We start from the raw sequence: 14,862 nt of genomic DNA on the forward strand, positions 1-14,862 counted from the left end.
GCAGCACAATGTTGGAACTTTGTACTGTTTATATACAGGCTGAGTCAGTCACTTAATGTCAGTTACAATGTTATGAGTCATATTTCAATAAGCCTGCACGACATGATCTACTTCAATAACTGCACTGTATATTATCCACTCACTTTAATAGACATTCTACATCTAAGTTAATCGCTCCTCTGGCAGCTTAAAGACATGTTGTCATTAAATCTGTTAATATTCACGGCAAATATTATTACAAAGAGGTAATCATTTGGGTGTTATGATCCATGAGAGGACTAAAGACGTTTAGATATCACTGCTGAATTCAATCTATGACTACATCCATAACTGGCAGGTGTCACTTCAGTCTTGTGAACAAAGTCCAGCATGTAACTGTAACTACTCAGAGATTTTTATTCCAGCCCTGTCTGTCAAATAGAAGCAGTGTCTACCATCAGATAACCTTCACTTTGTATTCATTCAGGAACTTTTTTAAGCACTAAGGTTGTTTTTCACTTTCTAGATATGAAGGAGGCAATTTTTTACCACGTAATACCATTCCACAATATCATTCCTACAGAATCTGTTCAACTGCTTTTATAATAATTTTAAACTCTGAGCTGTCTGCACACCACAGAAAGGATTTCCTCCCCGTAGTGATGAGTTTTTGTAATATTTCAGAGGAAAAAAAGGTCTGTTTTGCACTCATATATTTCCTTGCAGATCTGTATTGCACATATTTTTCTAACTTACAATCCATTTCCCTTTAAATCATGCACGTTAATAACTGCCTTCACGTACAAAAAAGTACTATCTGTCCAGGTAATGTGAGAAACTTGATACAAGCCTGCCCTCTAGTGGCGGCATGTGCTTACCACAGTGAGAGTTATTTAACAGTCATGGGTGCTTTTTCAGCTGTAAAATAGCTAGTTTTAACGAAGGGGGTAAATTTCATATTAAAGGGTAAAAATGTAAGTTTAGAAATAGCTTTGAGTGCTTAAATACGATCTTTCAAAGATCCATGTATGTTTTGCTGCATGCCCAACTGAGCTCAGTTTGAGGACCTGTGTGTTGTCTCCCTGTATCTCTCTCCAAATTTACAGTAAAATGTTTAATAAAAGCAAAACCATTCCCTAAAACTTACACCCCTAATGAGCTTGTCACCATGGGGGAAGTGTGTCTCAACAGACTTTTGGTTATTATTGTAATTCTACATCTTATACTGTGAAATCAGATGCAAACAGTGCATTTGAAGCTGCCGTTTATGCCCAAGTCTGTTTCAATTATATCAAAATGTGAATTCCAATATTTATGATTTTGATGTTTCAGGGTTAAAAATATGCAAAAAAGCACAACATAATTGCATCCAGGTCACATTAGAGAACATTAACTTGTGAAATCTTGTTAAGTCCAGTGACTGAAACAAACACCCTCAGGAGGTTTTCAAATTCACTTTGTGCAGATCGGCATCAATTAAAAACAGAGTCAGTGTTTTTCACTTACTCCCTTTTAATTCAAAGAAAGAAAAAAAAACATGAATATAAAATGATTAAAATCAACATTTATAGATAGGAAGGAGAAAATGACATTAACATAACCAAAAAAGAAAAGAAAAGGAAAGAGGGTTGCATTTACATTGTGCATTTTATACTGTACATTTCATTATTCTTTCCTATTTTTTAATCTCATTTTACTCTCTATTACACACTGGGTTAGTTTAGCTACTGTTGTCTGTACCAGTACTGGCACATATTAAAATCACAGCCACATAAAAGAAAAACAAAAAACATGTACTGTATATTCTCCAGTTGCTTTGGGTTTGTTGAAAGGTGTAAGTGTAATTGTGTCAATAGAGGTAACTGCTAAATTAAAGGAGCAATGCAGGGAAATAATGCACAATACATTTTTATTGCAAATAAAGTTCCAGTTGAGACTGTAGAGCTTACAAGGCAGGGTTTTCTTTCTTCTTCTTCTTTTTTTTTAACAAGAAGCTTCATGAATCTAAATAAAAGCTTCTTATTGGCTCAAACACATGTCAGCCATCCTAAATGTTTTCCTATATTTTAGCAGTTACCTGAACAGCAGTCTGGTGACAGTTAGTTGCTTTAGTGCAACAACAGCATTCTAAAAACATACGACAGTAACTGTAAAGAAAAGTATGTAATATAAACTAGAATATGATACACAGTGATAGATTGAAAGCTTGTGGAGCAGGAAGCAGGCAACGCGATGCGAGGGCAGCAAGCTGAGTGCTGGGCTTCAGTTTCAGTGCTTCACACTTTATACTCAGTGTGCTTTTTTTAATTATTAACATGGAAAATATTACACTTTAGAACAGGAGACTAAATTAAAAGATGGCACAGGAACTTCATTATCTACTCAACATGATTATTAGAAAATATATTTAGTTTGGGATCCTTCAGATTTGAAACGTTTCCTAAAATTGAGATGTGTTTTTTTTATACATTCATATATTATTTTTTAACTGAACATTATTTAAACCCCATTTTTTATTTCATAAAACTGATGAGCACAGTCTATATGGGGAGAAAGGGGCGTGGCAGTGCACCAGCAGCTGTTCCCTTGTATTGCACTGAAACTATTTTGGCAACAAACCCTGTAGGCACACAGCTAACTAACCAACTGTGCAGTCAGTCCAGTCCCAGCCCAGCCGCCTACACACTGTTAACAGGCAGGACTCACAAGAATCTGTGTTGGCTTAGTCACTACACACAGGTGTAATACTGTCTATATTTGAAGTGATGCCTGGTGGGGTGGGGGGACTCTGCTCCTGAACCCTGCTGTGTTAGCGTCCAGTTCATGAGCAGCACCGAGAGCACGAGAAGCAGATCATAGTGCAAATAAGAAAAGCGAGCGGGGGACGTCCAGCTGTCAGAGAGCGCCGACTGGAATGAAAACATCTCACAGTGCTCAGGAGTAGAGCTGAAACTGAAGCTCACTTTCACAGATTCATCATTTGATCTGTGAAGTATCCAAAAAAAAAAAAGAGTGCAAAAATGAAGACTACAATTTCCTGGAGCTCAAGGTGACGCTATCAAACCACCTGTTTTGTCTTGTCTATTAAAATTTAAAAGATGAAACCAGTTGAACATTTTATTCTTGAAAAAATCCTTCACTGATTAAAATGATTGTGACAACAGATTACTGACTAATAGATGAATGGTTTCAGCTCTACTCACAAGTGCCACGTTTGTTTTAGCAGCAGTGGCAGTTGACACCCTAACCACAAGCAGCTGATGCATCTAACATGTAGGAAAAAAATGCTGATTAAACTGCAGTCTGTTAAAAATAAAAAATAAGCGTGCCTTTTTCTGATGAAAGCCTTGGAATGTGTGAAAAGATGTTAAGTATTTTCTTAAACAAATATGCACCTTTTTTTCATGTAGAGCATTTTTAAATTAAAACCAAATAGAGGACTCATTTCTTAGCTGAGAACATGATGGCAAATTAATCTTAAACCAATTCACGTCACCTTCCTGTGAGGAGACACAGAAATATACTGTAGGAGCTATTTGTTACTTTATAAACCTTCTGCACAACGCCATCTTCCGGCTGGATAAGTAGTTTGGAGGAAAGATCATGTTAGAAATACATACTGTACATTCATACACACACACACACACACACATGAATTCAAGATATTGGTCAAACAGCATTTGCAAATGATATTTAAGTGCATCTAATGGGTGAAGTTTGCCCCATTTAACTGTATAACAAATGCCAACGAATGTAAGTTAAGCACTTTTTTCAATTTTGTGACAAAAGCCAACACTGTCTAATCAGTCTTTATGTGGTAAACTCCACCCGGCTGGTACTTCAAGCTGGTTAAAACAAACACTCAGAATTACTTGCAAGTACGTTGAGCCTGGTCTGACTGTTTGTTCCCGACACACACACGCATACTGTCATATTTCAAAGCCTCGCTCATTCTCTCTCTCTCTTTCTCTTATACACACACACACACATATACGCACACACACACACACACCCTGAAAAACGCTGCAGCACAATCTATCTTGATGCAAACAGATGATATTCACATTCAGAAGTTACTGAAAATGTCTGCGCTGCCTTCGCTCCAACACACTAAAGTGGAGGGTGGAGTGCCTGCCAGGCTTTAGCTGTCGTCTTCCTCGGTCTGGGTCCTCTCTGGGTTAGAGGAACCCTCGAAACGCTGGGCGGCGATGACTGCTTGGTGAGACATGCTCTTCCTCACGATGTCGCCTTTCCTCCACAGGGTGATCTCCTGAAACACCATACAAGATGCATTACATACATATATCTACCCTGATACAATGTGGCTTTAGAAATGAATAAATATCAAACTTTCTAAAGTCTGAATAATATAACATGCTTGACTAAATAAAAGCCATGAGAGCTATTTTGTTTCAGTAAAATTTAAATTCCCCTTCCGCTCAGAAGAAAAGTTTCTCTGTGCTCGCTTTCCATTTAGTTTAAGCGTAGAGGACATGTTGTGTTAGGGCGATACATCGATATTATGATACGAGACTAGATGTCGTTAAAGTTTTGGATATCATAATATTGTGATGTGGTAAGTGTTGTCTTTTCCTGGTTTAAAAGGCTACATTACAGTAAATTGAGGTCATTTATGAATGTAACAGATAGTGTTGTAGCTGTTCTATTATTTGCTTGTACCCACTTAATCATTATATCCACATTACTGATGATTATCTATCAAAAATCTTATAGTTTAATATTTTGTGAAAGTCCAGTCCAGTAAAAATATTGTGGTATTTGATTTTGTCCATCTTGTCTGGCCCTATCTAGGCCTGTCACAATAATTACATTATAAGCTTAATGTACAATAATATAATTATTGACATCATCATGTCTATATATGGACTTATCATATGATACATGGACAAGACCTTAATCATTTTTTGACCTCAGTATTGCCATAATTCACATTAGCAGCTAAGAGGCCAATGTTACATTGGCTAAACAAGTAGTATCCTCCATTCCTCACTGTGTACGTCCTGAGTGGAGACTGTAGAAGAATTAAAAGGAAATAACTCTGTCCCCAACCATAATGACCCACTCTCCAATCCCACCATCTGCCCCCTTTCATTATTAAGCTATTACATCATCATTATATCAGTGGTATAAAATTATCTTAAAATGACAATAATATTGTTTATTGTGATTATTTCTGAGACAATGTATCATCCAACAAAGGTAGTTATTATGACAGACCTAGCTACATCTTCAAATATCTTGTTGTGTAAAATCCACCACCAGTCTAACACCTAAACATATTTCATTTACTATGTTATAAAACAGAGAAAAGCATCTTTACACTATAGAAGCTGCAGCCAAAGAGTGTTCTGTACTTCTACTTGAAAAATGACTGAAATGACCGAAGTGTATCATCCATTATCAGAATAGTCTGATGACTCATTTTCTGTTGATCAACTAATCTTTGCAGCTCCACAGGAATTAATGTGCATCTCATTCTGACAAATTGATAAATCATAACAAAACTGATGGAAAATACCCTTGAGAACATTCTGCAGATTAAAGTGGCACTCCAGCAGATTAGAACTGCACTTCCACAAAGACCAAAAAAAAGGCATCAAAACTGAAGCAGCACAGACACAGATATCCTTACTCAATAGGCCCTCCTGCCTCCTAATACCCCCCTCTATCAAAAGCTCACATCTCCAGTTTGTGATGCAGGCTTTCTGTTCAAATTTTCAGTCTCACTCTGACCTTACTGACATCAATTCCCTTCACAGTCACAGAAGACCATCATACAAGTGTTCTCCATTAAGGAAACTAAATGAAGCACCACCAGACTCTGTGTTACATGAGGTCATAATGCAGCATGTATACCTGCTGTTTGAAATAGCGTCTTTCCTCCTCGTCTATGAGGACCAGGTTGAGGTAGTACCGCACTGAGAACTTCTTGTTAATGTCCCTCATGGTGGGTGTCATCTCGTAGCCTGCTAGGAACAGCCTGATGGGGATGGACTCTCCTGTAGCACAACAAGCCACACACACATGTAGTCACAACATAGACGCAGCTAATTCCCCACTGCAGACAGTTCAACCCTTATTATTACCTCTGACTGGTGCACCGTCCATGATTTCATACTTTGCCATGGTGTCGTTCTCGTGGTAGACGTTGGGACCTGTCCCGGTTGTCTCCCGCTTGATGATGTCGATCTCCATGTGTTTGATTTTAATCCTCACCAGCAGGAAGTAAATCTTTCCTACTATCACATCTTTTAGGTGATACCTGCAAGCAAATAGTGTCATCTATCAAAACTCAGGGCAGTAAAATGTATCTTTTCAAACAAGCACAGTTCAGATTAAAGAGAAAATGAATACATTCAGGGTTATTGTACAAACAATATCATACTTGGACTTGTTGTACTCAAACTCTATGTGTAGACAGTCCTCTATCCCCACTTCCATCTTGATGGAGGAGTTGATGTCAGGGTAGGTGCTGAGTGTGTGGACCACTATGTCCAGCTCTTTGCTGATGTCATTCAGTCTCCGGCTTACTGTGGCCCTCAGAAAGTAGCTGCAAGCAAATAGAGAAGAAATAAGATCATATTATTATAGCCAGAGTGTGTCACTGATAGGCTGAACTGCTCAATACTAACGACAATTAATAGTAGTAGTAGCTCACCGTAATTTGACATTCTGGCCAGTGTAAGATTCGTAGGGTTTCTCCACATGCGTGAACTCAAAGTCAAACGTCTGGGACTGTGTGAGCTCTCCTGGCCGAGCCAAGTCTTTCACAAGAGACACAAACTCATGGTGGTTTCCTCTGTCGTAGTACAGCTCTGGAAAACACACATTAGTAGCATCAGACAGCTGCAAGAGGAGCCACTTTTATTCATTCTGTAACAGAGTCTTGACTACAGACTACACAAAGCCTTTAAGTGTTTTACCTGCACCATTAAGTTAATGATGGAGTGACATCATTGTTCCTCCACTGAAGCTCTAAACATTATAAACATGTTGATGACTTCAGTTGCTTTTTTAACATGGAAAACTCTCAGGCTGCCCTTTTAAAAGTACTTCTTGTAATTTAGAGACAAAGAGCTGGTTAAGACAGAAATGGGGAAAGGAGGGTTGCTAGGATAATTACATTTTTAAAATGCATTTATGCTGTTAGTGTTTGGCAAGGGCAGAGTAAGAGAAATTCCCAGAAGAATGTGTGTTTAAAGGACCAGTGTGTAGGATTTAGTGACATCTAGTGGTGAGGTTGCAGATTACAATCAACTGAATACAACTCATCTTTTCCTCCTTTTCCAAGTATGTAGGAGAAGCTACAGTGGTTAAGAAAACATGAAATCACTTCTCTAGAGTCAGTGTTTAGTTTGTCCATTCTGGGCTACTGTAGAAATATGGCTGTGCAACATGGCAGGCTCCGTTGAAGAGGACCCCCTCTCTATGTAGATATAAAGGTTATTTTAAGGTAACTAAAACACAATTATTCTTATGTTCAGGTGATTATACACTAAATAAAACATAAAATATTATCATCCATTTCTGCCAAGTCTGTTCCACTACATGCCACTAAATTCTACAGACTGCACCTTTAATCGATAACAACCTTAAACAGACTGACTGCATCTTTAAAAAAAGAAATAAAAGACATAGAATGCACGTATCCTTGAAAGGATTATCTTTTCTTAATCAAGTGGGCCCTCAAGCTGACTTTCCACACTGTGACCTTTGTGTAATTAGTTCCAGGTTTCAAATAAAACATTTACTGAAAGTGAAAGTTCACCATGTGAAGCCGACCTCATCCTTTAACAACACACAAAGTGACTTTGTAAGAGTTATGGCACTGTAACAAAGTCAAGGCAGGAATCAGTGCGTTTGTTTTATTTGACAGAAAGGTCAGATGTCTTATTCTAAAGGTGCAACCTGAATTATGCTGGTAGAAGAAGTATTTAGAGCCTTTACTGAAGTAAAAGTAGGTATATAACAAAGTCAAGTAAAGGTATGGAAGGATGATCAACAACCTGCACTTAAAGTACTATCAAAATAACAGTGCTTCTGTCAGTGGGGTTATTATAACTCATGCATAAACATGTATTAGGCATTTTAACACTGCAGGCTGTCATGGTGGAACTAGAATTACTTTATGTAATGTAGAGTAGAAAAAGTAAGAATCAGAGAATGGAAATACTCCAGTAAAGTACATGTACCTTAAAACTGAGCTTGAGTACAATACTTCAGTACATGTATGTAGCTGTATTCCCTACATGCGCCCCCTACCTACCAAATAGCCTGGAAATAAAAATGTGCTTTTATCAGCAATTTTGAAATTTTACATGAATAGCATGAATGTAAGGTATTAGTGTTGCCTGAACAGTTAAAACAAATAGAAATAAATTATTTATTTATATATCATTACTGTCCCTAAAACAATATTAGAGCCTCTCAGCCAAACAAACAATCTTCATTAGAAAAGTTAAAATGGGTTTTTATTTAGTAGTTTTTAAATACTGCTTGTAATGTGTTTTATGATGACCCTGATGAAGGCTGCAAGCTGAAATGATTTGGTCTATTAATAAAGCTCTTCTATACTACAAGTGTTGCTGGAGCTTTGACTTTTTCCCTTCTCCATGCACCTTGGAAGTAGGTGAAGTTGTGCCAGAAACCTCTACTCTGTTCCTAATGAGTAGAGTTTATAGAGTAGAGTTTGTGTTTACATCATCAGTCAGGCTGAGAGTGACAGCTGGTTCCTGTCTTTTCCGTTTTTATACCAGGCCTATTTTTTTTTTGGGTACTATATATTTAGTTTCTGTCTTTCAGTTCCTAAAATTTGATTATGTTACTTGATGTTGTAACGGATCACTGGAACCTGAGCCTGCCTCTGCTGCTTACACAATGAGGCTCAATCAATTTCCAGTGAAGTCTTTGATTTATGACACACAGTGATACAAACAAAGGTTATAGTACCAGCTGTGGTCGACCATAATCCTAATGCTTTGTCAGTGTAGGTAGTACAGTCACATGACTCCTCACCTCTGAACACCTAAAACAATAACACAGATCATTTTCTTGCACTCCTCCATTCCTGATCACCATGATATCTACCACACATGCGGGTGTTTACTTGTTGATTCAGCTTCTATCTGCAATCATGATGGATGTATTAACAATGAGAAGGGAGAGCATGTTTCTAACTGCAGCTCTCTTATCTGTAACCATCCAGGCTCAATCTGCTGAAAGAAAGCACAATAGCAACTTTTATTCCCAACCTCACACTATAATCACTATCATGTGTAACTCCAGCTTGGACTTCCATCTAGTCAACTCCTTGTTATATGACTGTATCTATTTTCAGTGTTACCTTCATTTGTTATAATAAGGGTGAAAGGTCAAACAGACGTGTAGCCAATGGCTGATGATGTGTCAGCTGATGTGTTAGCCGTGCACTCACATCTGTCACGAGACCTGACACTACTAACTGACACTTGTTACAACATAACAGAGCTGCTGTGGGCCGCTGCTGTTAACATGTTACTTCTATTCATATTAATAGTATAAACTCCACCGTGTAAGCTAGCTTCCTGACACCTCCTGTCACACTTTGTGCTGCTTCTGTCGGCGGGCTGAGAGTGAAGCGCAGGCCCGCCAGCCGCTCACCTATCTGGCCGATAAACTCAATCTTGATGCCGTTGTGCTCCAGCCTCTTCCCCGGGTATTTGAGCGTCACGTTCACCTTTCCCGACACCGTTTCACCGTCGTAGAAGAGGAAATATTTATCCTTCCTGCCGTCTTCGCTTTTATGCTCTGCTTTCTTTCTCGTTTCGGCGTCATTCAGAACTATATCTATCTCCGCACTTTGACCAAAACCGAAGAAGCTCATGGCTGCTCGCTGTTATTAAAAAAAAAACAACCCTCCGTCACCGGAACCTGCAGCAGCGGGAAAATGTGCCTCCGTTTGTGTGTGAAAGCAGCACGGTGGTAGAGTTTGTCCTGTTTCACTGTGAGATATCCAGGCAGAGCAAACCGTGCAAACTGCTTCCCAGATTAGTCAATATTTCGAGTTACAACCGGTTGACTGCGCATGCGTCCACAAGTCATGTGAATGAAAACTGTATTTATCGAACGACTTTTATTTCTTTTCCGTGTCTTTTTGCTTTTTATATACGCCACACTCTCATTAATAAGCTAAAACTACCACGTGGTTTATTATAATAATTTACAGTCATAATGTCGTTATAATGTGTCTGCGGTTTTAATGCGCAGTATCAACAGGCAGAACATGAGTGTGTGTGAGTGTGTGGGTGATTGCTACCCGGAGTGCAGTCTTTCAGGTGCTCCTCAATGTCTCCTTCTGTAGGCTACATACAGGGTAGATGAGGGTCATGAGGGACATTTCTTTTGCAATTCTGACTTGTTGACCTTATTTACATATGAATCCAATACATCATATCAATATATAATCAATATATATATCATTATGAAATCCCTGAGATGTTTGCTTGTTAAATCAGAAGACATTTTTTTGGATATTGGACTCAAAAGGAACATGGCACTTATATTAACATTCTCTTTTGTAGATTTAGTAATGTGGGAAATGTATAGAAAGCAGCCTTATATCTGCCAAAACTGCTATACATTCTACTTTTATGAAGTTTATACATTTTCAGTTTTTGTTGAGATTGTCAAGAAGTTAATAATTCTACTTTATGTTTATTATTGAGGTCATAGTGGGTGATGGTGGTGTACTAGGCTGTATTGTAGGCTATTGAGTGGTGTTCTTAATATTTTGTCCATTCCATTAACATAAATGAGAGTCAATGTCTCCATGTGAACCCCACATCACTGGATTTGGGGGACACTTAATCTTAATAGCAGTTCAACTGAGTCTTTTTTCTCTCTCAGATGTTTCATTAAAATGATTTCTAGAAGTTTGTAGAGGTGACTGCATCCAATAAAAAGCAAAAGCAAATATATAAAGGGAAAAAATAGTTCTTTCTTATCCAGTCAATTACCATGATTTATTTTAGGACCTCGTGGGGAGTCCTGGCCCTCCTATGCTGGGGGGCAGTGCACTACAGATAGCTCCCCTCCTGCTGATGTAAGAGCACTCTGCTGCTTGATTTATACAATACATTTTAATACATAAGAAGGGAAAGCAGTACCAGACACATGAAAAAGTGTATATGTAAGATACCAATAAAGAAAAGACTGCAGCTGTGTGACAGTGTGTGTTTTAGGATGTGTGTATCTCTCATGATGCTGCATACAATACTGCTTTATTTTGTTGTCTGGTTAAATGTATCAGTTATTATCGATCATTGCAAATCTAATAATACAAGTATATATTATATTGAGTTCTTCTCCTCTGAATGGTTAAAACTATGTCTAAACTAATTAGTTTTAAGCAAATTACCTCATTCAAACAGTATATCATCATCATCATCAGTGGAGGTTTTAAACACGGTGCCAGCAATACACTTTAAAAATACTACTTACACTCTTTGACATCAGACATAGAATATATGTTGTTATGATTTAGAAATATGAATGATCAACATTAGAAAAGGTGAAGCAACTTTCTCTGACTTCAGCTCACTTGTGTTCTTTATTTGTGACGTTTGTTGCATGTTCAGATCAGACTTCTCTATAGTAAGTATAGTATAGTGTAAAATATTCTGTAATATTTCATCATATCAGTGTCATGTCAGATCACCTTAAATATTTCTAGCACTCAGAAATGACCATGAGTTTTATTTTGTTAATTAAAATGATTTGACTCAACTAAACCTCTCCAAATTCTTTAAATTAAGTTGTAATGTAAATATCCTTGGATAAACTTGAAGAAATTAAGTTAAATCTTCTGACTTTGTGACTGAAGTGTATAAATGTACCTGGAAGTCTGTTTCTGACTTTGTTACTTGAGTTTGGGGTCCAGATGTTTCTGTATTGAGGGGTCCAGGTCTTTACAGCTCTTCATACATCCATTGTAGCTATACATGAATTCAAACTATTGTTACTGCCTATAATGATTTGAATACATGCGGAAAAACATAATGATTAGTTTTTTTTCTCCACACACTGACATCATGTTGTACTAGATATAAGCACAAGAGGTCAGGAGTGCACAGTGATACTCTCTCATACAAGCTCTATTAAGATCATTGTAGTGATATAACTACTGTGGAAAGATCATAATGTAAATGAATGCATGTGTTTACCAACAGTAACATGCAACTCATGAAATATTTCTTCTGCATTCACTTGAGCTCATTATGACAGAGAAGAGACAGTGAGAGCTGTGTGCTGGCAGCGCTGCGCCACTAGAGGGCAGAGTGCAACCACAGCAGGACACCATCAACCTGAGTGCCTTACTTACTTCAACTTGACTTAAGAGGGCTTTTACATTTAAGCTCCTGATATTTTTGTGCTATTATTCAGCATTTTAAAAAATGTCCATGTCAAAAATTAATCCTCACCCATGCAACTTTTTCTCTCTGTGTGTTTTTAAAACCTAACAGTGTAATTCTTGAGAGAAGGGGAAAAGCAGCTGAAACCTAAAAGTACAGTGTGTTTTATACAGTATGATACTGCACAGGGCTATATCACATGTTTACTGAAAAGCATGTGAATTATTATGTGTATGAAGGAAGAACTGTGTGTGTGTGTGTGTGTGTGTGTGTGTGTGTGTGTGTGTGTGTGTGTGTGTGTGTGTGTGTGTGTGTGTGTGTGTGAGTGTGTGTGTGTGTGTGTGTGTGTGATTTTACATCATTACAAGGCTCGTAAGGCTCGTCTGAGAACAGATGATTGTTTAAGTAATTGTGGTGATTTCCTCCATTTATGAGTGCTTTTATGATCAAACTTGACAACAATGAAATAACTATAACTCCTTCAGGCCTTTTTTTTTTTTTTTTACTTTCTCTTTTCAGAACACTGACTCACTTTTTTGTCCCTCAGTAGCGTACTGGGACATCTTGATAGTGTCATGTGGTGAACTCTTCATCTCCTTCTCATGTTAGGACCAATGACTTCAGAGTTTTTTAACAGGCAAGAAGCCTTCTAGATGTCCTGAAATGGCTGAAACCCAATTATTTATGTACAGTTGGGAGCAGTAGGGGCAGCTGTAGCCCTCCTCGGTTACAGACAGATATCTTGTCAATGTGTCAGTTCATCACATCATGCTGTGATATTTTCTAAATAGGCTTCATCCTTCTGTCAAGTACGATTTCCTCCCATCTGCTCTTCACCTCACTCTGGTGTCAGATACACTCAGGCTTCTGCTCAGGTTTCTCTGTTTGATATCATGTACTGCAGAAAAACCTGGGAAGTATTTATAAATGTCTATTCATAATATATTGATCATATTTTTTAATGTTATATTAAAATGTTGAAGCTACTCAAAACATACACAGTTTCAGTCAAATGTAATGAAGTGTAGCTGGTGTTTCCTACATGATGACAATGACATAAGTGACATATTGTTATTATCACTGAATTTATTTTTAGAAATCAGCTATTTCAAAGTAAGAAACTGTCATTTAAGTAGTGATGGTGATGGTTTAGGGTTTAAAACCAAAGAGTTAGTGATGTATTCGCTTCCATTCAACACCATAATGAAATATTTGAATAGGCTTGTGAGGATAAATATACAACTGACTGTTCAACACTGAAATATTTTACTTTGAAAAACACCTGTTTAAATTTACATGTTTGACACTTCCAATAGGTCATAATAGGTGCAAATTCAAAAACTTGATTTTAAATGTTTTTCATGGTTCTTTTGTGTGTGTGTGTGTGTGTGTGTGTGTGTGTGTGTGTGTGTGTGTGTGTGTTTGTGTGTGATGTTACATTTTTATTGAGGCACCACCCTAAAGTTTAAAACAAAAAATTGGAGTGTCCATTATTTACAAAAAATAAATAAATTAATAATAAAAAATATAAATATACACATATTCACCAAAATTCAACTCAATAATTCAGATTACCAAGCTTTACCAGCCGAGCCTGAGTGAAAGTGATCAGCCTGGACAGATGAGGTTCTATGTTCATATGATACACTGTCTAATATACAATGAACAATCCATTTTGGTCTCATCTGACCAGACTGCACTCTCCCAGTATATCATAGGCTTGTTCAAATGTTGCTTCTGAATGCTCTTTGGCTCTTGAGAGGAGCTCCTGGTGCATGGTTGATGTTAGTGGAGTGATGTTCCTCCTTTCACTTCCAGATAATGTTCCCAACAGTCCTTACTGGAAGATTCACAAGTTTTGAAATACATCTGTAACCAATTGAAATGTTTGGTTAATAAAAGCTTTTTATAGCTCATCAGCATGTACTAACATGTACATGTACTAACCCAGCTGATATTAATGTGCACAGATAGGAGGTAGAATTACTTTCTAACTACTCATGGCTTTCAGCTGGTTCCTTGCCTCTCCTTGCCTTGGTGTGCTGCTTTTTCTTAGTGTCATTCCACTTTATTACATATAACTATATTTATTTATGGGCTTTAATGTTTTGATTTCTTTATATATGTGGATTTTTTGAGATAATACAGAAGTCTGGTGAAAATGTCATGTGAATAGTCTCATTGGAAATATATTTACTGAAAATCCACTTGGCAAATTTGAATTTTTAGATCCGTAAATGACCGACTGAATTTATTATATTTTTTTACTTTTTGAACACTTAAGTTCACTAAACACTAAATTTGTGAGCCCTAAAAACATTGAAATTGCATGTTTTTAAATTACTTTTTGTAAATGTACAACTATTAGATATCCAGCTGCTGATTAGAGTGTAACTATTAACTCCATTGACTTCACACGGTGAGCATCATGCTGCCTCAGTGCTTTTATGAAGTATATTTTCAACTCTTCCAA

At 37.4% G+C, this 14,862-nt stretch overlaps 1 protein-coding gene across 1 annotated transcript; it reads right to left on the bottom strand.

Annotated features, from left to right (window-relative positions):
* Positions 1 to 1,949: 1,949 nt before the first annotated feature.
* Positions 1,950 to 10,034, bottom strand: vps26bl (vacuolar protein sorting 26 homolog B, like). The gene is made up of 6 exons (XM_053331840.1): positions 9,640 to 10,034; positions 6,659 to 6,815; positions 6,386 to 6,550; positions 6,087 to 6,262; positions 5,857 to 5,999; positions 1,950 to 4,249 (listed from the first exon to the last, which is right to left on the bottom strand). The coding sequence occupies exons 1-6, from the start codon at positions 9,860 to 9,862 to the stop codon at positions 4,121 to 4,123; spliced, it is 993 nt and encodes a 330-aa protein (XP_053187815.1). The 5' UTR covers positions 9,863 to 10,034; the 3' UTR covers positions 1,950 to 4,120.
* Between the last annotated feature and the right edge of the window lie 4,828 nt (positions 10,035 to 14,862).

Source organism: Scomber japonicus, chromosome 13, assembly GCF_027409825.1.
Source record: "Scomber japonicus isolate fScoJap1 chromosome 13, fScoJap1.pri, whole genome shotgun sequence".
Lineage (NCBI taxonomy): Eukaryota > Metazoa > Chordata > Actinopteri > Scombriformes > Scombridae > Scomber > Scomber japonicus.